The sequence below is a fragment of the Sminthopsis crassicaudata genome, chromosome 5 (assembly GCF_048593235.1).
Source record: "Sminthopsis crassicaudata isolate SCR6 chromosome 5, ASM4859323v1, whole genome shotgun sequence".
In the NCBI taxonomy this organism is placed as follows: Eukaryota; Metazoa; Chordata; class Mammalia; order Dasyuromorphia; family Dasyuridae; genus Sminthopsis; species Sminthopsis crassicaudata.
In genome coordinates this window covers 301,130,610-301,156,617 of record NC_133621.1, presented here as the reverse complement: position 1 = coordinate 301,156,617, position 26,008 = coordinate 301,130,610, and the positions used below count along the sequence as shown (strand labels likewise).

The 26,008-nt window shown below is 37.6% G+C and overlaps 1 protein-coding gene across 3 annotated transcripts in view; it reads left to right on the top strand.

Moving 5' to 3' along the window:
* The window catches only part of MRTFA (myocardin related transcription factor A), a 138,025-nt gene that overhangs the window by 18,762 nt on the left and 93,255 nt on the right, over positions 1–26,008 (top strand). Inside the window, exon 1 of one of the 3 annotated variants that reach the window (XM_074271783.1) lies at positions 1,143–1,389. The exons of the other annotated variants lie outside the window; for them this stretch is intronic. Within the exon in view, the coding sequence (XP_074127884.1) occupies positions 1,344–1,389 (46 nt within the window). The 5' untranslated portion in view covers positions 1,143–1,343. Of the gene's footprint in view, positions 1–1,142; positions 1,390–26,008 lie in introns of those variants that run through there. 3 annotated transcript variants of the gene reach the window in all.

Below are 26,008 nucleotides of genomic sequence, written 5' to 3'. Positions count from 1 at the left end.
AATAGGAGGTTCTAGTTGGCGGAAGGTTAGTTAACTGCCTGTGTCAGACGTGTGCAACTAGGGGGCACAGTGGGTAGAGAGCTGTAGTCAGGAAGACTCCCTTTTCCTGAGTTCAAATTCAGCCTCAGACACTAGATGTGTGATCCTTGGCAAGTCACTTAAGTCTTTTTGCCTCATTTCCTCATCCGTAATATGAACCGGAACCACAACAAATATGATAAATGTGGATTATCATTATAAATACTGATTTTTATATAGGACTGTGATGGGGAAAGCAAAGGATGATTATTAGATTTTTATATAGATTCTGAATTATGAGAATTTATTGTAGCTTAATGGCTTTTCTAGAACCGTCTTTACTTCCAAGATTCATTGCCATGATCAGTCCTCATTTCATTAACTTTTAAGTTTTAAACTCAGAAGACATTCTGTGTTAGTAAACAGATATTGAAGCAAGAACATGATGTGAACAAGAAAGGGCCATGAACATTAGGATTACGCCTTTCCATTTGATTTGGGTAATGCCTGCCTTAATATGTTAATCATGCTAGTGAGGAACTATTCAACTGTTAGCTCTGCTTATTCATAAGGAAACAAAAAGTGTTGAATATATAAATGTTATCACTTAGTAGACTATTGCAGAAGAATGACCCGAGAAAGATGAAAACTTCTGTAATGTATTTAGATAATTTTTTGGGTATACATTTTAATGGGTGAGGAAGGGAGGGAATAGTTCAGATTCTGTAGGCAAATATTTTGCTTCTCTGACCCAGCTTCTATAAATATCCCAGACTAAAGGGCTGTAATATATAATGCTCACATAGCATTAACATTTGTGAGAAGATGGATGCCTTTTTTGTCGACATTTAGTGGATCTGGAATCTTGTCTCAGAGTGTTCTGGAGGGTGTTAAATGTTGTCTCTTCTCCACAAACCCAATCTCCTCCATTAGCTGGATCCCTGGAGGATCGGCAGTATGGACAAAATCTCACTCTGCTTTCTGGACTGAGGACAAGGGGGGTGAGGGGCTCTTCCTCCCCTTGTCTATGTCTTTTCCCTTCCCCCAGAGAAGGCAAGCAAGGGGAGGAGCCCTGTTCTAAGCACACTTGGGAGTCTTGATTTGAGTGCTTTTCCACTTCCTGTGGCAGTCATTCAACTCCGGGCCATCTCAGCTTGCCTGTGGGTTGGATAAACTGGGAACTACCCTCTCCAGGGAGAGTTCTCAGACTGATCTCAGCACCAGGCGTGAGACTGGCCTCAAGGAAGGCTCTGTGTGGCCTCTGAAGACAAGATCCTTTTCAAATTGTCTTTAGTGCTCGTGTCTGTGGCTTAGCTGGGGCTGTCATGACGCTGCTGGAGCCGGACATGCTAATGACTGCCGTGCGCTCAGGTAATCCCCAGAGCTTGTGCTTGTAAACTGTTTGCTGAGCCCTGTTTTCTGGACTAGTGAATGGGGAGGATAGATAGATGGCCTCCGGGTGAAGGCAAGGCAGAAACTGTGCCTTTTTATTATGAATTAAGAGTTGATAATTTTCTCATTTTGAAATTCTAAACATTCAGAATCAGTGATAGATCATATGGTTGCTGAACTCAAAACTCTCTTCAGTAAAGAAATGCATGGAAATAAAGCTGCTTGCTTTGCTTAGTCTAATCAAGTATTTTAATAATTGCTTTAATGAGGGACAGTGGAATTCTTTTGTTGTTTTATGAATTGCTCTCTTTAGGAGCCAATCTCAGGTCTGCCTCTGTTCAGTTCTACAAACATTTAGTAAGCACTTCTCAAACACGAAGTAATGTTTGTCTGGCTCCTTGACTCTCATTGCCCGACTCCTCTTGGGTTGTGAGTATCATCTTCACTTACTGCCCATTGTTTATCATGAAGATACTCCAGATGGTGAGTATACATTTGGGGGTGAGAAAAGCCATGAAAGAAAATGCAAGTCCTGAGACTACTATGCGTTATTTCTCTTGCCTACCTCAGAAGTAAACTTTTAAAAATTCCTTTTGTTTTTAATGGGCTTGTCTAGGTTGCTAGTATTTTTAAACTTTCAAGATAGTGCTCTAAAAATAAGGGAATGTTCTTGTGTTATTTTTAGACTTGGACTGAAATATAGTAGAGTATTTTCCTTTTTTTTCTCCTCCTGAGAACATATCTGAAAGATTCATACAAATGGCATTTGATAACCTCTTTTCATCCTCTGTCCTTCACTCAGGGGGAAAAATAAGATTCGTTGTTAGTTCTGGCAGAATCCCTCTCTGACAGAAGCAGTCTTTCGGTTTTCCTTGGGGAGTGCTTAGGTAGAGTGAATGCTACAGATATTCAGATATTCATCAATAAAAGCTTCAGGTTCCACCAAGGCATCCCTGTTACAGAAGGGAAAGGAGGCAGCAACAAAAACCACAGTCACCTTGCCTTTCCCCTTTTAGTTATTCGTTAAATAAGACTGCCAGGGTCTGTTTTTTAGTTAGCCATTCCAAATACGGTTACCTGTGTATTCCAGGTTGTTTTACCTTTAATTTCTCCCTGCATCTCCCCAATCTGATCCCTGTCTTATTGCTTTACATCTGTCTTTGATAAAATAGATCCTGCTTAATTATTGCCTTGTTTATGGTAATATTTTTGTCTTATTCTGTGTAAGTAAGTGTCCGTTTTGTGCTGGAACAGTGCACAAAATTGTTTTTGTGATCATTTACTTTAGTTTCTAGAACATTTAAGTATCCTTCTTTTAGTAGTCCCTTAAGTGAGAGGAATGTATTTGCTTTTTCCGTGGGCCTCTTATTACTCTTTCTGTTTACTAAGACTTCCTCATTCTTTCTTTTTCCAGCCTAGGAACTTTTCTCCCCTATGACATATATTGAGATTAGACTAGCCACCCATCTGTTTAGCCAGCCACTTCATAAAAGTTTCAGGGGAGAATAGTGTGTGGGACAGGATAGATAAAAATGACACAGGTGGGATGAAATGTTTAGGTAGGATCTTCTCTCCTGGTTACTCTTGTCTCCTTTTTCTGTTTTCCTCTTTCTCCCTCTCCTCCTCTTCCCTCCCTCCTTCTCCCTTCCCCCTTCTCTCCTTCTCCGTCTCTGTCTCCTCTTATAAAGTTGGTCAGCATGAGGCAGGGAGGAGTAGAACATGATCTTGACTTATCAAATCAAGTACTTTTTATCCAAAAGTGTTCATGGGCTTAAATTAATGGACTTTGCACTCCTAAAAGGTTGTGGCCTGCTTTGTGGAATGTGGTAGCTATCTTGCAGCTGCCCAGTGACGTCTTACTGTTATTTAGCAAAGGAAACAAAAGAAATTCTTGACTAAACTGCAAAGGGGTGGATTTTAGAGAAATTGAAATCGAAACAGTTGCTCAGCAAATTCAAGGTAAACCAGTCTGCCAGAAATGTGAAGGCAGTAACTGGCATGAGGCACTAATTTTCCCACAATGATATTCTGGACCCTATTCTGATAATGGGGGCTACAAAGCTGTACTTCAATTATCTTCTGGTGAATTACTTTTGGTTCATTATAATGAAGCCTCTTTGAATTGTCATCCATGATGTGCCTGCCTCAGAGGAACTCTGTGTGCTGATGCTTAAGTTTTTTTAGAGCAAGACCCTACTAGCTTTTTATGTGGTCTGTACACAGAATACCAAGAAGTAGGCGTGAGTCCAAAAATCTCAGGGTTGACAGGGCTTCCAAGGTCACCTAGGCCAAACTGTACCTAAGCAGGAAGCCCTTTTATAACCTTCTTGGCAAGTAGTTCAAGTCTTCACTTGAAAACTAGTGAAGGGGAACTCAGTACCCTTGAGATATAACCCATTTGTAACAGGTCACAGTTATATGAGCAAGTTTTTCCATGAATTGAATAAAAAATCCCTCCATCCCTACTCTTAGTGTTCTTATTCCTAGCTTTTAGGGAGAAGCAGGAGGCTAACCCCTCTTCTTGTATTTGAATGTGGTCACTTGTTGAGTTATCTCTTAAGTGTTCTTTTTTTAACTGTGAGTCTGTTTGATGCATTAGTGCTGGAAGGTTTGGGTTTGGAAGTTTCCCTCAATAGTTCTACATTTAGTTCTACAACATCTTGTAGAAAAGACTTTTTCTATATTAAGAAAATAAAGCCCACCTTCTTTTTACTTGTTAATTCTTGTCTGTATCTTTTTTTTCTTTTTTCTTCTTGGTCTTGAATATGTTGTTAGAACTTCTCATTGGTCAAATGCTTGGGGTATACCTTTAGCAGCTTTAGTTGGACTATCATGCACATCTCACTTCCTTGGGTGTTCAGCTAAGCTGTGATGAGAAGGGGAGACAGTAGCTGTTTCTCCTTCTGGGCTGGCATTGGAGGAGGGAACAAGATAAACTTGGGACTTTGCAAAACAAGAGTAAGGGAAGACTGAGACAAAGCAGCTTGACTTGTGTCCATTTTGCAGGATCATAACTTTAGGACTTAAATTTTGATACATAAAAAGACTCAGCTCTGTAATTACTAACCTTTCTCTGACTTGAGGTCTGGACAATTCAGATCTCCCAATAATAGTTATGTAGAGGCAGTAGACGAAGGTGGGCTTTTCTGTGCTAAGCACCAAGGATACAAAAAAAGACAATCCTTGTTTATTTTATAAATTCTTTATATTATAATAGGGGAGTAATATTATATTATAATATATTATACATTATATATAATATAATAGGGGAGTAATATTATATTATAATAAGGGTTTATTTTATAAATCCTTTATATTATAATAGAGGAGACAATGTGTAAATAACTGGTATGCAAACATGTTAAATTACAAATAATTAGCTGAGGAAAATCACGAGAGTTTAGAAGGACCAGGAAAAGCTTCTTTTAGAAGGTCAGATTTTAACTGGGACTTGAAAAAAGCCAGGAAAGATGGAAGGCAGAAATGAGTTGGGAGAACAGCATACGTAGGCATGAGGAGCAGTCGAAGAAAATGCTTGGAGTTGAGAGGAGTATCTTGTAGAAGGATTGGGAAGCCGTTGGGAAGGGGCAGCTCATGAAGAGCTTTAGCTGCTAAAAAGAGGACTTGTTGTTTTATTTTGGACGTGATCAAGAGCCACTGGATTTTATTTGAATGGGGAAAATAATGGTCAGAACTGCACTTTAGAAAGAAGATTTTGGCAGTTAAGTGAAGGACAGACATCAGTAGGGAGAGATTTGGGGCGGGGAGTCCAACCAATAGGTATTGCTATAGACCAGGAACGAGGTGATGAAGGTCTCCAGCACCGGGAGAGCAGGGGATGTTACAAGAAATGTTACAAAGTTTACCAGGCTACTGTATTTACCACTTACTACAACCTTTATGCGACTATTATTTCAGATCATGGTTCTGAATGAAAGAATAGTTCTGCCTACGTGCCAAGAACAAAGAATACTTGTAAAGTTTGCCCTCTAGAAAGTAGGCAGAATGTCTTATTTCCTACCATCTTTTACAATTTAATTTGGTTCCCCAAAAGTTCACCATTCCTGTGTGCACGGTGGTTTGCTGGGCATTCTCTGGGTGCCACTTTTTTCATCTCTTGGGGCTTCCTTCGTGCTTCCCAAGATAGTTGTTTGTGTTCCCTATCTATCCAGGGCCCAAGAGAAATCTGAAGCAGTTATTTGTCTATTCAAGAGAGTTATAGAACCTTTGTAGCTTCTCTTTCCACAGTTTCAGCAAAACTTGAGCGGTCAGGAGCAAAAAGAAAGCATTATTGCGCTTCCTTTCAGTCCCATCTACAAAATCTAGAACTTTGCCCTTTATAAGCAAAAAGAAAGTTTTTAGAGATAATGCTATGGGAAGGATGACTAGAAAAAGGATAGAGAAATTTGGATGAAGGATTTGGCTGTAGTAAAGACTTTCCACTTTACCAAGTCTATTTGTAGCAAATCATCATCAGCAACATAAAGATCATTTCTTTATCTCCTGTTATGATCACTCCACTTTGTTTCAATTGTCCTGCCTGTTTTTAAGTCCAGGGAACAAGATGCCCTTCCTGGGATAAGATCACCATTTTTCAACACACCACCAGGCTAGGCTGTTCACTTGGCCTTGCTTGATTGCACCAAATCTGAAATTGTTCCAAACTCCTCCCAGTGCCGTTTTTTATAGATGGCAACAACTGGACTCAGCTCACTCTACTTTTGCACCTATTACCTTGCCTGATTTCAACTCTGTGAAACAAGGTTCCCCAAAGTTAAGTACTACTTGCTATCCTGTGTGTTGTCTTCTTCCTCTCCTCTTTGAGGGCAGAAACTCTTTGGTTTTTTATTAATTGTATCCTCAGTGCTTAGCACAGTACCTGGAACATAGTACATGTTTCTTGGATTTTTTTTTAAATTGGATTAGATTGGACTGCATAATTACTTCTGAACTTGGGAAATGTAATGAGACTAAATTGAAAGGGGTTGATGGTAGAAAAAATAGGTAGCCAGATAGCCCTTATAGACCTATCTGGCCCAAGAGATCAGAGAAAGAGGGGAAAGGACCAAGAGGTACAAAAATGTTTCTAGCTGTTCCTTCATAGTAATCCCAAACTGTAAGCTAAGGGACTATTTTCCCATTGGGCAACGTTTAAACAAATAAATATGCTATATGAATGTAATGAGATATTATTTGTGCTATAAGAAAAGGTAAAATGGACATTTTAGAAGAAATTGGCAAGACCTCTGAACTGATACAGAGTAAAGTGAATAGAACTAAGAGAAGAATTTAAGCAATGACAACATTACAGGAAAAAACAAATTTGAGAAAGATTAATATGCGAAGGTTTGAGTTCAGAAGATTGAAGTTAAAACATACTACTCAACTTTCAGCATAGAAACAGGCAAAGGACTGAAAATGTGAACTGAAAATGAAAAGAGAGTCATATAATTCTCATGTGTGACCAGTTTGGGAAATGTGTTTTGCTGGAACATCCATGTTTTTGAGGGGAGTGATATTAATTTTTTTCCTTTCTTCTCCTTTTCCTTTGGTGGCATGAAAGGTAGGAGGGAAGAGAATGTGAAGAGATTATAAATCCGTGTAAAAATAAATTTATTTTAAAAATACATAACAAAAGGAAGACAGAACAAGACAAAATACAAATTGTTAGAAAAATAAAGCCATGTTAAATTGAAGTATAACTCTGTGTGTGTGTGTGCCGTGCATATATGTATGTGTAAGACATTAATTAACTTAAGCAGACACATATTTTGAATCCCATTCATTTAATGAAACTTTAGCTAGTAAAAACTTCATGAACTATAGCTTGTCTAAATGTGATCTTAAACTTCCCTAGTATCAAAAAAAGTTTTGAATTATAGAGTTGAGAAGTTTTCACATTGAAAGAGACCTTAAAAGTCATCTAGTCCAAATTATTCTTTTTCTGTTTGGAAAAACAAGGTCCTGGAGGTGGAGTCAAGATGGTGGAGTATGGGTACCAATTCTGCTGAACTCTGCCAATGTTCCTTTTCAAGCAACCTTAAAGTAAAGTGTCAAATCAAATTCTTGAATGGCAGAGCCAAAAAAAGGTTGGGCAGAGTTATTTTTCTTGGCTAAGACAATTTAGGAGGTCTTCAGGAGAGATCTGTAACCCCAGGGTGGTGATTGTGATTGGCCCAATGTGGCAACAGCAGGCTTTGGAGGCAGTTGAAACAGTGGCAACATCAGGTTCAAGAGCTCTCAGGAAACCACTTGTGAGTGAGTCAGAAGGAGATTGTATGAGGACCCTTTGCTAGCACTGGATATAGGACCCTGTTGAAATTGCCCATGCACATTCCAGAATGAAGAAATGTGCTAATGCTTGTTGCCAGAAAAAAGCAGGGGCTTGAATCAGAGTTTCAGGGCCAAAAAGAGAGATTGTATTTATGGACACAGTGGAACAAGGGCCCTGGTTACAATTGAAAGGCAGAGAAGAGTACCTGTGGTCTCTCACAAAGTAGCAGGGACTTTGTTCTCAGTTTCAAGGCAGAAAAAAGCACTAGTCCCTGTAGCTTCAGGAAAGGAGGGAACCTGGTCATAGTTCCAGGATCAAGAAAAGTGCTTAGCATTTGAGGCTGCAGGGGAACAAAGGCATTTCCTATATAAAGACTTAAACACAGGTTGGTAGAGCTGTGACTATACTTCTCAGTTTACCAACTTGAAAACTCCCAAAACTTACAGACCCCAAAACTGTCTCTGAAAATAGCAGCAGAAAAAAAAAATCCCTGAAGCTTGGGGCAGTGTCACCTGATATAGCCTGAGAACAGCCCAACTTTAACATAAAATTAAAAATCAAGAAATAGAATGGAAAAATGATCAAACAACAAAATAAAAAGCTACTATGGTGACAAGAAAAATCAAGGCACAAACCCAGAAGAAGACAATGATATCAAGACAGTTATAAGCAAAGCCTCAAAGAAAAAGGTGAATTTCAGGACCCAACAAGAATTGCCGGAAGAGATTAAAAGGAGAATGCCTGCCATCTAGGGGAGGGGGTGGAGGGAAGGAGGGGAAAAACTTGGAACAGAAGGGAGTACAAGGAATAATGTTGTAAAAAAAAAAAAAAAATTACCTATGCATATGTACTGTCAAAGAAAATGTTATAATTATAAAAATTAATTAAAAAAAATAAAATTAAAAAAAAGTTTAAATTAAAAAAAAAGAGATTAAAAGGAGTTTAGAAGTTAAAGAAGAGAGGTTGGGGGATAATTGGAGAAAGAAATGTGTGATGCAAGAAAATTATAAAAAGAGTCAGCAACTTGGTAAAAGAGACACAAAATATAATGAAGAAAATATTGAAGAACCTTAAAAACCAGAGTTGGCTAAATAGTAAAAGAAGCACAAAAATATACTGATGAGAACGCCTTAAAAAAGTAGAATTGGTAAAGTGGAAGTAAATGACTCCATGAGACATCAAGAAACAATAAAAACAAAATCAAAAGAATGAATAGAAGAAAATAAAAGAAAATGTTGAAAAATGACCTGGAAAATAGATCAAAGATAATTTAAGACTTTTTGGGGAAAAAAGAACCTAGACAAATCTTTTAAGAAATTTTCAAGGAAAACATCTGAGGATAAAATAGAAATTGAAAAAATCCATCAATCACCTCCTGAAAGAAATCTCAAAATGAAAACTTGAAGAAATATTATAGCCAAATTCCAGGGGGAATCTTTTAGGGGGGGGGAATGAATATTTAATGAAAAATAGGGCATTTCATGTAGTTTTGATGAAAACACTAGAATTGAATGGAAAATTTAATATTTAAGCAGAACTTAAGAAAAGTATAAAAAAGATAAACATGAAAAAGTAATCAGAAGGGACTTTGAAAATTGTTTATATTCCTTTATGGGAAAATGATTCATTTAGGTCTTAAATACTTTATCATTAATAGGATAGTTATAAGGTGTTTAGTTGATGTCATGAATGTGATTCCAACATAAATGTTGGAATAATTTCCCTCCATCCACCCAAAATGAAAGGGTCAGAAAGAGGGAATGCACTGGGAGAAGGGAAAGGGGGAGATAATAAGGGAAAAGAAGAACACAAGAAGGATCTTTTGTAGTAGGAGAAATGGGGTAGAGAGTTTGTGTGAAACAGTTGAAATAGAGAAACACACACAAAATAAAAATAAAGGACTGGAGCAGAATTTATTATGATCCACCTGAGATTAAAAAAAAAAAAGGTAAGAGTAATAGTCGTGATCTCAAAGCAAAAGCAAAACTTTATTGTCAGGTTGTATCTGACTCTTCATGACCCCTTTTTGGATTTTCTTGGCAAAGATACTGGAGTGATTTGCCATTTCCTTTTCCATTCATCTTATAAATAAGGAAACTGAGACAGATAGAACCCTATAAATGACTTCCCCAGAGTAACACAGATTTCATTCAGGAAGATGTGTGTTCCTGATTTCAGTGCCAGCACTCTATCCATTATGCCACCTAGCTGCAAAAATAATCCTTATTAAAAGGAATGAGCAGAGAAATTACATTCTGCTAAAAGTTATCATAGACATTGACGTATCATGAATTAAAAACATGTATGCAGTATCCAGATTTTTAAAAGGAAAGTTAAATTATTTACAAGAGGAAATAAAAAGAAAAACTATGTGGGGGATCTCAATTTTTCCCTTTCAAAATTAGGTAAAGCTAATCATAAGATAAGTTAAAAAAAGAAGTTAAGATGATGAAAAGAATTTTAGAAAAGTTAGATATGATAGACCCTTTGGAGAAAATTAAATGGAAATAGATGAGAGTATACCATTTTTTCAGCTGTACATGGCACTTTCCCCAAAATTGACTATTAGGACACGAATATGCAGAATAGCAGAAATGTTAAAAGCATCCTTTCCAGATTATTATGCAATAAAAATTATATTAAACAAAGGACCATGTTACCAAATTAAATATTAATTGGAAACTAATAATCTCATCCTAAAGAATTAGTAGGTCAAAGAACAAACCACAGAAGCAATAAACAGTTTCATTAAACAGGACAACAGTGAGACAACATCCCAAAATTTAGGGACCCAAAATAGCACATAGAGGAAATTTTATATCTCTAAATGCTTATATCAGTAAAAGCAAGAAAGGGTAAATTAATAAATTGGGCATTCATTTAATTAAAAAAAAAAAAACTAGAAAAAGAAGATTAAATTACCAAATTGGAAATCCTGAAAAATCATTAAACTAATAAATAATAGTAGGAGTTGGTTTTATTTTAAAAATAATAAGATAACTAAGCCTTTTGTTAATTTTGGTTTTAAAAAAGAAAGAAAACAAAATTACCATCATCAGAAATAAAAAGAATGATCCATCAAGAAAATGAAATTAAAGTAAATTTGACTTATTTAAGTGAAATGTGTGAACATTTACAAAAAAATATAAACTGTTCAGATTAACAGAAAAGGTAACAGAATATTTAAATAACCCTACTTTTTAAAAAAAGAAAAACAAGCCATCAATGAGCTCTATAAAAAAAATCCACAGGACCATGTGGATCATATGTGAATTCTTCCAAGTATTTAATTAATTCTATTTCCAATTAACTCCAAACAAATGTTGGGAGGGATGTGAGAACATTGAGACACTGATTTGTTGTTGGTGGAGTTGTAAAAAATTTTGTAAAAAAAAAAAAGGCTGCATTTTGAAGAACAATTTGAAATTTGTTCAGACTCTGCCTAAAACCCTTTGTATATATCTTTTGACCCAGATTATCACAACTCTTTTAGTGGTGGCCCATCAATTAGGAAATGGCTGAATAAGTTATAGTTTGTGATAGTGATGAAATACTATTGTGTTATAAGAAATGATAGTCAGAGATACTTTCAGAAAAACCTTGGCGGTATTACATGAAGTGATGAAAAGTGAAATGAGGAGAACCGGGAGAAGAGTGTACACAGTAACAGCAATACTGTACTGTGATCAACAGTGAATTACTTTGCTATTGGATCAGTTTAGGTTACCAGGTCTTGTATATATATATTTAGAGAGATGTATGTTTTCTCTGAATGGAGGCTCCTTGAGAGCAAAGAAAGATTGCTTTTGAACTTAGAAAGTCAAAAGGCCTAGCCCAGTACCCAGAACATAATGCTTACCTCTCTCTCCCCCTCTAACGTAATAGCTAGTTTTTAAAAAGAATAGCATAGTATAGTTGAAGTATCATTAGACTTGAAATTAGGAAAGATCTAAGTTAGAATCCTTTCTTTTACTGAATCGTGGACTAGCCTCTTTGTCAGTCTATGTTTCCTTATGTATAAAAAAGAGATCCTACTTAAAATGTCTCCCTTATAGGGCTATTGTAAGAAGGAATTGAGGTGATCTAATATCCACTCTTATTGTTATCAGAAAAATGAGCCTGTCCATTTAGTATAGAACCCTTCTCTTCTAATTAGACTTTTAGATCTGAAAGGGCTCTTACAAAGCCCATCAAATTCAGAAGCTGGCAGTCCTGTAAGAAAAAAGAGCCATTTTGGAGTAATAGTCTTTAAAAATAACTTTTTGAAGAGCCATATCATTTGGATTGACCAGTAATTATTTGTGGTTTTCAGGAGCTATTTATTATCCTAAACATATGTGGCCTAGGAATTTTGAAAGAGTCCAAAAGATCTCCTATAATAATTTTCTATTATAATGAATATTAATACATTAAACGTATTAGTTTAGCTAATTGTTATGTTAAAGGCAAGAAGAACCTGGCTCTGAGACAGAAAGAGGTGAGATGTAGCAACAAACCAGGACTGTTTGTAGAATGGGGGGCAATGACTAAGGAGGGGAGAGAGGACTAGCTTCATGGACAAGATGGTCAGCAAGAGAATGCCAGATCTCAGCTTTGCATGCTTTCAAAAGGATTCACTCAAGTGAAAACAAAGTAATCACAGAATTATATTAGCATTGATTCAAGGATGCTTTTCAGGGCCATTTGAAAATTAGGACAAATCAGTGCCTACACTTTGATTTTCCTTATCCTCTTGAACACAAGTAGTGTTTAAATTCTTGGTTGCATTTTTGCACAGTTCTGAATGCTAACTAACTCAACAGAAATCTTGCAGTCACATTCATTTTTCTCTAGTATTTAAAATTCAAGGATTGAAAAACATTGGGCTGTTTATAGGTTGAACCCATGTTCCTCTTTGTGTCCCTAACACATAGAACATAGGTGTGTTAATTCATTAAAAGTTGGTGGAAAAGCCAGAGAAGCAGTCTAAAATGAGTGTGGCCTTGTGGGAGGTGATGTGATATCTGTGGTCCAAAAAGGTAGGAATAGAAGCAGGAGGGAGTAGTGTTATGAAAACCTAGAGAAGAGAGAAAATGTTTTAGTTATTTGCATTTTTTCCTTTATTTTTTTAAACATTTTTTCCTAAAATATTTTGTTTTAATCCCCCCTTATCCTCCCATTCCAACTCCTTGTTCTCATTTGAGAACACAAAAAACCCAAAACTTATTATGAACATATATAGTCATAAAAACAAATTTCTACATTGGCCATGTCCAAAAAAAATTTTGAGTCATTCTACATCCTCTACGTCCTTCACTTCTCTGTTGAGAGTAGTTAGGGGTAGGCTTTCCATTATTAGTCCTCTGGAATTCTGCTTGGTCATTATATTGATAAGAATTCAGCACAAGAGTTAATATTCTATCATATGTATAAACCATAAGTTGGGCATTCAATTGCCCAGTTTATGGGTGCTCCCTCATTCCTTGCCATTTTTGTCACCTCAAAAAAAAAATCAATTCATAGGATTTGTTTTGCTTAGAACTCTTTTCTTCCCCTTAATCTAAACTCCTTCTAATTATCCCTTTTCGCCATCTCTTCTTTCTTCTTATTTGGGTGAAATGTATTTCTCATCGCACGTGTGTGCATGTATATGTGTGTGTGTGTGTGTGTGTGTGTGTGTGTTCTTTTGGTATGTTCAGATGAGAGTAAGGTTCAAGTGTCAACTACTCCCTTCCATACCTTTCCTTTGTATAAATGTCTACTCATGATTATGTGAGGCAATTAAAAACTTCCTTTCACTCCCTCCCTCAATATATTTTTCTTTCCCTCATTTTCCATTCTTAAGATCATCAAGATATAACAGAAACACTCTTAGGTATGGTCTAATTGAACTCTCCCCAATTTTTTTTTCTTTGTTTTATATTTTCTTCTATTTTTTCAGTTTTTTGGCTTTGTTTTAATATTTCTTGTTGCTTCATAAAGTCGATGGCTGCTATTTGGTCTTTTCTCATTTTCAGAGTTTGGTCAGGCAAAATTTTATATCTCTTATGACAAGCTACTAATTTTTTCAATTTTTTCTTTCTTAGCTCTCATTTCTTTTCCAGTTTCTTACTCAAATGGTTCTCATTTCACTTATAAAACTTTTTTCTTTTTCACTCTTGCTTCATCTCTTCCAGAAATTCTGGTTAAGTTTGTGCTTCAACTATTTTTTTACTCGGAGACTTTAGTGGTAGGTGTTTTGGAGTCATTCCTTCTGTGTTTATTGCTTGAGGTTTCTGGCCATGTAGTAGGTTTTGTTGGTCTATCCGTCCTTCCAGCCTACTTTCTCACTTCAGACTTGAGGTTGGGGCTCTGCTTTCCACATTTCTGGAGGGAAGATTGGGGCTTGTCCTGTTGCTGCTTCCTTGGAGTGTTATGTTATTCCAGGGTCTGAAGGGCAGACTGGAACCCTGGAGATTTTCAGTGCCCTCAGAGTGATATAATTTAGGGCAAAGTCTGGTTCTTGCCCTTTTTCTCTGATCTCTACAAATACCTGACTTAGGTTTGAGTCTGAGAAGAGTAGATGCTGCTGGACCCAGCCACCCTAGCTAATTGGAAAGCTCTTATTGATTCTGAGCGGCAGAACTATAGGCTTCTTGGTTTGTATTCTTATCTTGATTATTTCTCTGCAGGCTGAGTTAGATGGTAGAAATGAGACTATTCTAGGATTAAGATCTGAGCCATGCCTTGCTAACTTCCGTACTGGCTCCTTTTTCAGCACTATACCCTGGGCCTCCCTACCTGGCAATGACATTCCCTTCTGCAAATCCACTCTGAGGACTGACTTGTGCCAGTCGACACCTGTCTTGTTGCATCTAAAGCTGGCCAAATCCAGCTCTATGCCTGGTTCACAGTCTCTGTCATTGGGGTGGCCCGCTTTGGCATGCTCCCGGTTTGGTCCCATCCTACCTAGTGTCTACAGATCTTCCTGTCTGTCTTTCTGTCAATCTGGGCTAGCCCAAGTTTTTCTGCAATTCCCTTTCAGGATTTGGTCTGGTGCCTATTTAAGATCTGCTTGAAACATTTGGGGTGGGGAGCTCACTGTATGGCTTCCTGTCATTCTGCCACTTTAGCTTGGCTCCCGCTTACATTAATTTTTTCTAAGTCCAAGGATTGGATCAGTATTAGGATATAGGAATAGCTTGAACCCACAATTGAAGCCTGTCTTCCAATAAAAACCTGTATGTATATATATGTGTGTGTGTGTGTGTGTGTGTGTGTGTGTGTGTGTGTGTGTGTTTAAAGTACATGATTTGTTTTAGGGAGCAGATTTCTGAAGAATAGGTCAAGAAAATTTACTTCTCTTAGTTTGGATGTTTTAGCTTAGACTATGTTACAGTAGAATACAATAAATATTTATTAAGGTGCTAATGGTGGAATGGAATCTAAAGAATGCAGCTGATGGAAAGTGAAGAATTACCCTAGCTTTGGGGAGATTTTTGCTCCATCCAGAGGGGCTCAGACCATTGCTACTAACTTAAGTATATTTCATCTAGATCCTGTCATGTTTCATTGGCATCTAGTCTAGTAACTGGGTGACTACTAAAAGGTAATTTGGAAATTCTGAATTCTAAAATGGGAATGGCTACCAGCTTGGACATAATATTCTCTTGAGAAGGCTTTTTGATTGTAGAGTCTCCTGGCTAAGGAAAGAAAGTTGATTTCTGAGATCTGTGCAGTCAGGGCACTCCCCCTGCCTGCCCTGCAAGAATGCAGGCAGAGGAGGACTCCATGCCATTAGGCTGTTCCCTTTGACCAGTAGAGTTTGTATAAATCCCTTTCACATTTTTGTCTTTGTTTCTTCTTTGTAAGATTTATTGAAATTTATCTTTGCAGTGTTTGTGTTAGCCTGTGTTCTTGGCAGAGCTGGTGATCCCTCCTATGCACACAAACGTACCCTCAATTAGCTAAGCCTTTCCGAAGTTTTATAAACTAGAAGCACACAAAGTTATTTTTTGTTTTTGATGGGCAAGAATAATCTCAGCTCCCTTGGGCATAAAATAGTGACGTTATTTTGAAGTGTTTAAACTGCTTGAAAGGGCATTTCTGTGGTACAGCTTGGTATGAGACCATGTAGTATATGGAAAAAGTATTCTCTCTCTTTCCCTGCTCTTTCTCTCTCCCTCCTTCCCTTTTTTCTCTCTTCTTTCTTCCTTCTCTCTCCCTTCTTTCTTCCTTCCCTTCTCTTTTTCTCCTCCCTCTCTTCTCTGTTTGTCTGTCTCACTTTTTCTTACTCTTTCTCTCCCTCTCCCCCTCCCTCTTTTTTTTCTCTCTGTCTCTGCCTCTATTTTTCTCTGTCTCTGTTTTCTCTCTCTGGCGTATTTCCTCATCCCAGAACCTGGTGCACACTCATTGAACATGAAGGCCCATTATGTACAGAGTTGTAACTAATTATGCAAACCTATGATAAGTAGTAGAGTCCTTCCTAGCTTCACCTCATACAGAGTTTGTGATGCACTATCACCCTTCTTAGAAGGGTTTGCTTCATTGCCACAGTAAAAATTGTGACAGTGAAGGAAGGGCTCAGTCTTATAGGATCTCATAGTCATTTGGTTCTGTAACAGGATGGAATTTAATATTACAGATGGTAAAATTAAGGCTGTGAACTAAAACCCTACCTCTTTCTTCCCTGTCTAGCTTTCTACTATTCTGCCTTGTACATATCTGGCTGGCCTCTGCTGAACACAACATACAGCTTTTGAGTTTGCCTGATGGCAGAAGCTTCCTTTCTTAAAGCCTCTTGGTCCCAGCAGTAGGACCAGAAAATGCCTTCTCTTCCTGCCAGTTGCTGAGCCTCCCTCAAGGACAGGGATCTCTTGGTTTGCCCATTTTCACCTTAAGAGGAGAAGGAAACAGCAGAGAGTGCCGTGGTTGTTGTTGCCAAAGGGTTTTCTCTTTATTCCTCCCATTTTAACTAATTTATGGCTTATATTAAAAAAGGGCTGAAGAATCACTTGAGAAATGCATGTGATTTAATGAGAAAAAGCCATTTTTATTATTGATATGTTCCATGGCTACTTTAGCCCCAGTAACAGCATAATGTTTTTTCTTCCTTATTACTACTTGTTTTATCTTGTTCTCCTTTAGATAGTTGGGTAGAATTAGTTTGGTCATTTTCCTTTATTCTCTATGCTACCTCATTTTGTTTCCTGTTTCTTAATTCTGTAGCTAATGACTTTAAAAGTCAGGCCCTGTGATTAATTGGGTTTTATTATCTTTCATTAAGTTCATGAAACATTTTGTTGGATTTTATTTCCTTTGTATTACAAGAAGAACCATTCTTTGGGCAAGACAAATTAGTCTGAGTTTCATTCTTTAGAGGAAGATAAACCATACTCCTGTGGGTTCTTGGAAAACGGAACAGCCCTATAACTTTGGGAAGTGGGGATCAAGGAGAGAGGTGGAGACCATCACCAACTGGCCCCAAGATGCTTAGCAGTGAACTTGTGCATGGCAGTGGGGTTACTAGGAAAGTAGTGCCTTCCCCCCCCCCCCACTTGCTGGAATTTCTCCCCCTCTGATTGCTTCTTTCCCGTGCCCCCCCCCCCCAAGTCTGGATTTTATCATTTTGAAGAGTTTTTAAAATGTTAAAGGGAAGGTGTTTTGGGGATCACATTGAATTTTGTCCTGTGCCCCCACTACCTCCTAGGAGAGTCTTGATTCTGTCTCATATCCTTTGTAAAACTCATATAAATTCTAGGCAGTTCCCTGGAGGCTGCTGTTTCCAGTCTTGACTGTTATCAGCTTAAAAGATTGGAATGATTACCTTTTTGAATTACTAGGAACTAAAATTTCTAGCTCCACCTCTCCTGGCTCAAACCAAAGTTCTGTATTTCAATAGCCCTGATACTAAGCAAAACCACTTGAGTTTCTTGCTATAAACATGCATTAGGAATTTTTTCCAATGTAGCAAAGCAGTATCTTAAACTTAGATATTGTTATAATAAAAACATTTGGTTTATGCAGGCCCTTATTGGCTTTAGATTAAAAAGGTCCCTTGGTCCTTTCCCCTTCTCTTCTTGCCCTGAAGGTCAGATGTGTGGTTTTTGTTGGGAGTGATTTTAATCTCACTAGTTATTAACGATAGTTTTTCTACTTATGAAATGTTTGAGAATAATTTTTTATTAGACTTAGTCTGAAGAGAAATAATTCATTACCTCGTAATAAGATCCTTTTTTATTAGGGCAGTTTGTTAATTGACTTGTGCTAATTTTATGAAATCTTTAGTCCTAATCATGGTGACGAGTATCAAATATGTTCAAATTTGATAGCTATGTAAGGATTGAAAAACCAAACCAAACCATCCAGTATATGTTTCTGAAATATCATAAGAATGTGCTAGTCTGTTGTTATGCAGAATGTAGAAAGAACATTCTTCTGTTTGTATGAACTGCTGTACAGATACCTAAGGAGATAGTTTTGAATCCAAAAGTAGGAAGGTTTCTTGGAGGAGACTTACTCTGCTTGGCCTCAGAGAACAGTAGATGGAGAAGCTTCAGGAGTCAAAAGAAAAAAAGTTTCCCATCCTTTAAATGCAGAAATAGGCTTTGTTAGGAGATCATTTCTTCTCCCTCACTGGAACCTGATGACTTCTTGTTAAGGTTATTACAAGGAGGCTATACAGATTTGGATTGGCCTATGGGACTTTTAGATTCAGTTTGAGCTTGCTACACTCATAATGGAGTTAAGATTGTAGAAGATCTTTCATTGGTAAACTCCCTTTTCCATATATTTTTTTGTGGGTATTGTTATTTTAAACTAAATTTCAAATTGCTTTTGCCCTTTGGAAGTGTCTGGAAGCATTTTTGTCTAGCACATGAGTTATGTGAAATAAGAATTAGAAAAATTACAGCTTAACAAATATTTCCATAAACTACTCGTGATGGAGGTAGATTTGTTAAGGTTTACAAATTACTTTTAAGATGAAAGTTGCTAAGTTGTTATGGTTATGCATGGGAGTTTCTTGATTTCTCCTGGATGTTCCTCCCTTTGCCCTATAGCTGGATATCAAGAGTCAACATGTTCAACCAGTGAAATGTTGGCCACTGCCAGCATGACATCAGCATCATAAAGCTTGAGTGGTTAGTCATCCCCTGAGACAGGGCATGGTTTCTGGCAGCTTGTGAAAGCATCTTTTTCCAAAGTCTCCCTTCCCAGCTCTGACATATACCATAGGAATGAAGTTGGGAAATGTTCCTCTTTTTCTTGGAGGCTCTGAACATCTCATTCCCATACTAGTTCTGATGGAAAGGGAGAAAAAAAACTTTTCTTTTCTTTGGGGAACTCTCTCTTATACCCAAGTATTCTGGAAATGATGGCCTAAATTCCTATAGTAAGTGAGGGAGGAGTACTTGAAAGCAGTAGGGTTCATTGGCATAATAGACTTGGAATCAAGGGACCTGGATTTGAATCTTGGTTCAGAACTTTGACCGTGTGACCATGATTGTATTATTTAACTTCTTATAGCCTTAGCCTTCTTATCTATAAAATGGAGTCAGAAAGGCAGTGCAGTCGAGTGGCAGAGGCAGGGCTGGTATCTTTAGTCAGAAAAATCTGGATTCAAATTCTACCTGTGTGTCACAAACACTAGCTGTGTGACTGTGTGCCATGTGCACTCTGGTGTAGGTCATCCACCTCATGACCTGGACCATCTTAGCTTGCTAGATGGTTTCCCTTGCTTAGCTCTGTCTCCCCAATCCAGTTCATCCTCCACTCAGAAGTAAAATTGATCTTCAAGCACAAGTCTGACTACATCACTGTCCTTTTTAATAAAATCCTTTTTATTGCTTCCATATCCAGATATGAAATCCTCTGCTTGGTATTGAAAATCTTCTATTACCTGGCCCCCTCCAACATTTCTAGTTTTCTTACATTTTCTTCATCCTCATGGATTTTTTGATCCAGCTATTTTTACCTTCATGCTCTTCCTAGAATATGACCCTCTATCTCTCCTGTCCACACAGTTTTTTCTGGCTGTCCTTCCATCCCTGGAAGGCTCTCCCTCTTCATCTTTGCCTTCTGGCTTCCTGGGCTCCCTTCAAGTCCCAGGTAAAACCCTCACCTCCCAGTTCTAATTCTTCTTAACCTTAATGTTTTCTCACTGCTGATTATATCCAGTTCTTGTTGGTACACAGGGATTTATTGTGCTATCTCCTGTTATACTGTGACAAATAGTAAGTACTTAGTAAATGCTTACTGACTTATTCTCAGAATGAATTCACAGGACTCTGAGACTGTAAAGGACTGGAAAGGACCTGAGAGATTATTTAGGGTTAGATGAGGGAAACGAATAAGGAAAATGAAGCTTGGAGAAGTGATGTGACTTTGAGCCCAAGGGAAGCAAGGAGCCTTGGATTGTTATTTGTCATAGAGTATTCTCAGTGAATTACTTCTTTGTCTATTAAGTAGATTTGAAGACTGCTTAAGTAACTGACTAATAAATAAATACCTGTTAAATTGGATGCATTGTCAAGAAGATTGGTTCTGGAGTCACAGAACCTGAGTTCAAATTCTACCCTTGCCTGCTATGGGCAAATCATTTCATCATCGGGCTTCAGTTTCTTAATCAATTAAGGAGCTTCCTTCCAGCTTTGTTTTTATAGCCTGTGATTAGAATTGATGCAGTCTGCTTGTCAGTGTAAAGGCAAGCAATTCCATTAGACAAAAATCAAATATAAAAATTGTACAGGATGAATGGCTGCTTAAGTAATATGGAAGGAGCTAACAGAAGTTTGAGTGAAACATGGAATCTTCATCTCATTTTCTTTTTCTTTTTTTAATGAAAATAATAATACTACTATCTGGCCGGCCTGCCTGCCTCACAGAATTTTAATGAGAAAACCTGTGTGAAAGAGCACACAGGGTGAGCAATGAACAAATGTAAGGGAATGTTACCATCATTGCTTCAATCTTGAAATCGTAAGTTCATTTCACAAAATAATTCAAATTTATGTAATGATTATCTCGAATATTTTGAATGATGTGACAGGAGTTCAGAAAACTGATATTTTTCTAGTAAAACTTTTGGTGTGAATGTTCATGTGTATATGAATGTTTGTGTGCCAATATATATATACGTTCCCCATCTTGGGAATGTGTGTGTGCACATATGCACACACACACAATTAAATGGATGATGGTACAAGTGATGTGATTCAGATGTGGATTTCCTGTCTGAGCTGAACATATTTTTTCAATTTTATGTTATTCTATCCCATCTTCTTATCCTTTCACTTTATTAGACTTTTTTCTCCCACTTATATCATGACTGGAAATCACAGAATATGTTTATACTCTAGAAATTAATTTATTGATTAGATTAACTTGCATCTATTTTCTTATCTCCCAACCTTTTTTGCCTGCAGTGGGGACGTTGGTGGGGGTAAATAAAATGTGATTTAGCTTTACTTATTTCTCAGAACAAGACAAAAGACTTGAATTGGCTTTGGCTTCTTTTTTTGCTTTGGGAAGAATAGGTTTTTGGACCTTTTCCTATTCCTCCCTCTGAGGAATACTGCGTTATTGAGAAATGTTTAACCTCGTGGACTTGATCTGGGTTTGGAAATTTGCCTAAGGCAACTAGAAGTTGGCAGTGTTTTTGACCCAAATTCCCCTCCTAAGGGTATATAGGGAAAGGGGCTTTTGTCAAGACCTGCCAAAACTGAAAGATTTTGATTGGGGAAAGTTTTTGTAAAAAGGCAAGAGAAATGTATTTCTGCATTCCCCTGAAGGTATGTGAGGGAACTCTCTGAAGATAATTTTCAGGTATTCGATATTATTTTAAGTGAAAGCTTAGAAAGGTCTTACCTAATAAATGTAATTCAAAACTGGACAAGAAGGCTGAGTTTTCCACGTATGTGGTGGCAATGAGAGAGCTTTGATTGAATGAGTTTACTCTGTAGATGGATAAGAAAGAGGAGGTAAGCTGGGAAGCGTCTGGGCAATTTAAAACATTTCATTTAGAAATAATAGCCTTAGGAAGTGATAGAATCTTTGTAGATGGTGGGAGAATGTGACATTATAGTCAGCTCTGGATTGTCCTGATTATCTATGAGATTATCTATGGGGACTTTCCTTGACAAATCATTCTTTGAAAAAAATTTTGACACTGAAGTACTCTGTTTAAACAAATAGAATCTTTGCCATGCAAAAACTAAAAATGAAGGCATTTTGATTAAAACAAAACAAAACTGCTGAGTGAAACGAGCAGAACCAACAATGATACTGTACGAAGATGTATGCTGATGGAAGTGGATATCTTCAACATAGAGAAGAGCTAATCCAATTCCAATTGATTAATGATGGACAGAATCAGCTACATCCAGAAAAGGAACACTGGGAAATGAGCGTAAACTGTTATTTTTACCTTCTGAATCCAATTCTTCCTGTGCAACAAAAAATTCGGTTCTACACACATATATTGTATCTAGAATATACTGTAATATATTTAACATGTATAGGACTGCCTGCCATCTGGGGGAGGGGGTTGGGGGAGGAAGGGAAAAAATCTGAATAGAAGTAAGTGCAAGGGATAATGTTGTAAAAAATTACCCATGCATATGTACTGTCAAAAAAAAAAAGTTATAATTATAAAATAAAATAAAAATTAAATTATATTAAAAAAAAAAAACACAAAACAATGTGATCTTACATTTGGGAAAGATGTGGGCCAGCAGATTTTTTTTAGAATGCACCCACATTACTTTAGATTTGTCTTTGGTACTGTTGATTATTAGAGGAATATTGAATAAGAGTTGGAGAAGGGGAAAATTGTAATTGTCCTCTGTTTTCTCATGTGTAACTGAGTTCATTGTAAGATATTACAGGTAAAAACTACCTTGTTGCCTCAAGTCAGTTTAGCTGGGAACTTTTGGGTCATATGATTTTGACTAGCAGATCCAAACATATATTCCAGGCATTATGGTCTTATTTCCAAGTGAATAGTGCATGGGGAAATCTCACTTTGGAAAAGGCATGGCAAAGTTCTCTTTTCATAGTCAGCTCACAGGTTGGAAAGATCCATTCCTATGGCAGCTAAATGTCTTCTTGGAGAGTCATCCAGTCTCTACTATCTGTACAACAAGAAGCTATCTCTCTTAGCTTGTTCCCTGAAGCTAATACTGTTATCTAAATTGGGTACTTCCATGACCATCTTCTTCATTCGGGTCCCCTTCCTACCTTTTAATTTTGCCTGTCATGTGTCATTGAAATTGCAATATTGATTCAGAAACAGTTAGGTCCATATTATGAGGTCTGTGCCCTCATAGAAAATGTCATTGCTTATCAGACACAGACTCATAAGAAGTAGGAAGGGACCTTTGAAGCCATCTAGTCTGGTCACTTCAGCGTGGCATCCAAATGGCCCTTCCAGATGCAGATGGGCTTTCACTGTAAGGAAGCCTTAATTGTTCTGGAGTTTGTTCTTGTTTTTGTTTTTTTGTTGTTTGTTTTTGTTTTTGTTTTTTTGTCTGAGGCAACTGGGGTTAAGTGACTTGCCCAGGATCACACAGCTAAGAAGTTAAGTGTCTGAGATCAAATTTGAACTCGGGTCCTCCTAAGTTAAGAGCTGGTACTCTACCCACTGTGCCACCTAGCTGTCTTGGTGTTTCTTTTCTATCAAGTTTCAGTCCACTTCTCTGAAACACCTGTTTGCTTCTAGGTCTTCCCTTTGAGGCCATGGGCAACTTGTACATGGCAACCCTTCAAGGACTTGAAGAGACCGATCATGCTATTCTGAGTCTTGTCCAGGTTAAACTTGCATAATTCCTTCAATCAGTCCTTCCACAGCATGTTCCTGAGATTCCACACTATCCTGATTACCGATCTTCTCAATGTCCTCTCTAACACAACACAAGACATGCAGTCTCCAGTGCCAGTCATGATTCCTTCCTTAATTCAGCCTGTCATACTTGCTTTCTCCTCATATTGAATTCGCAATTCTTAGAATTCCCCAGAATTTTAAAGACTTTTTGCGTGCCTTTTGTTGTTTACTCCACTATTGTCCTTCCCTTTAACAAAAGTTTTGCACAATGAGCCACTAGCAATGTGACTTTTTCTGACTGTGTATACAGCATTCTGGATCCTTAGTTTCCTATCTCTACTAAAAGGAGAAAAGTTGGTTCTGTATGACTCCAATTTGTTATTGCACTTAAATTTAGCTGCCATTTGAGCTTGGTTTTGTATAGGAAGGGAGACCAATTAGGAGTTTATTACAGTGATCCAAGGAAGAATTGGCTTGGGTGGTGAGTGGATCAATGGAAAATTAAGCACAGATATAAAGGAGTAAAGGATGGATACTGTCTTTTCATGTCTTCTACATTGTTGATGCTAAAGAAATGATTGTTGAATGACTGAAGTTTAATTTTGAATTAGTGCGAAGAATGAATGGGAAAGAGTTGAATGCTTGAGGCAGAAAAAGAACTAAAAAAAATCCCTAGCAGTCCAAACATGAAGTTGTGAGGAAATGGATAAGGAACTGATTTGAAAAACATTTCAAAGAAAGAATTGTTAGGATTTGGTAACTTATTTATTATACGGGTGGAGAGGGAAGAAAGAGTCAAAGATAATTTTTAATATTTTGAGCTTGAAAGGGCCTGGAAACTGATTATAACAGTAAATGATTCAGGAAATTTGTGAGAAAGCACTAGTTTTGGATATTGATTAATTTAGACATGTTAAGCTTGGAGTGATTGTGGGATGGTTAGAGCATTTATTAAACTTATCGTATGTCTGTGCTAAATGCTAGTTATACAAATACGAAAAAGTAAGACAGTCCCTGCCCTTAAGGAACTAACATTCTACTGAGGGAAGACAACACATAAAAGAAAGCTAGAAAGGTGAAGAGGAGTTTCAGTGAGGCAGGATAAACACAAAAATCCATCAATCAGGGCTCCAAGGCCCAGAGTTCTGATGATATAGAAGGCAAGGAGGCGAGAGTGCAGGCAGCAAGGAGTAAGGATGGTAGGGGGAGTAGCTTAGAGGCTTAATCTTTGCCTAGTGAAGTGAAAGTTCATGTATCAGATCTTGATGCCCACCATTCCACTGCAGATGATAGGAAACCTGGGTTAATTAATGGCTTGGAAATGCAAGAAATTGGAGCCAGAGAAATTGATTTGGGCATTATTAACATAGAGTTGAAATTTGGAGTCATGAGAAATGAGTCATTTGAGGGAGTAGTTATTGAAAAATAGAATACAGATAGTGAGCTAGAAGTCAGCAAGAGTTGACTCCCAGGCCTATTTCTGATCCAGAGTAATTGGGTAAACCGAGGCAAGTTTCCCACAACACTTGAAGACTACAGATTATTAAGTAATCACCAGGCTGTGTTGGTAGGCATTTCCTCAGTCAGACTTCACTACATGTATGGCACCACAAGATTGGACACCCCCCATTCATGGGGGGAAAAAATATTGTTGCAGAGTAGTAACACCCCTCCCCTAGGGGACAGTGCCCCCTTGTGGGGGTGAAAAGAGGCAGAGAAACTGATGAACTAGGATGAGAGTTGGAAAGGCAATCAGAGGAGAGGAAGAATTCATTAAGGTTCACAATTTGCTATGGGAAAGTAGAGGAGCCCATGATCTTGTATTTGACTAAGCAGGAAGTCAGGAGAATAGCAGGAACAGAATTTAAGGCTAAGTTGGGGAGAAGCCAATGGAGAAAGTGATGGAAGAAGAGAAAGAGCAGGAGCAGCAGGCAGCAGCCAGCAGCAAGGTCTTCAGGAAGGAAAATGAGATGAAAGCATGGATGAAAGGAGTAGCCTGGGAAGGAGGCACAGGCAGCTTTCTTTGCAACTTCAGGAAAGAATGAGAGGGTGAGGAAGAATGAGAATGTGGCAAAGAAAATAGTTGTAGGAAAAGTTATCAAACTCTGCATACCCTTTGATCCAGCAGTATTTCTACTGGACTTATATCCCAAAGAGATCTTAAAGGCTGTTCTTGAGATCAGAAGGGAAATAATTTTGTCTCCCCCTCTCAAAGCATACAGTAGGCTAAAAGACTCATTCTAGGCCCTGATAGTGAAAGTGGGATAGACCACTAAGAACTCTTCCCCCATTGTTCTATAAATTAAAGGGGGCAGATGACCAGGGAGAGTTTAAAAGATAAATTGTTCTGCTTTCAAATCTTAAATATGGTTGTCTTTTGTCCTTTGGTCACCAATCGTGACATGAGGACAATGTCTTGCCTTAAGGTCTTCATAAAATTATAAGGCCAGCAAGAAATACTAAGGAATACAAGTTAAGGTTTTATTTTTAGTTTGTTTTCTAACCTATAATGAAGAGATGGATGAAGGGAGAAGGAAGAGCTACTT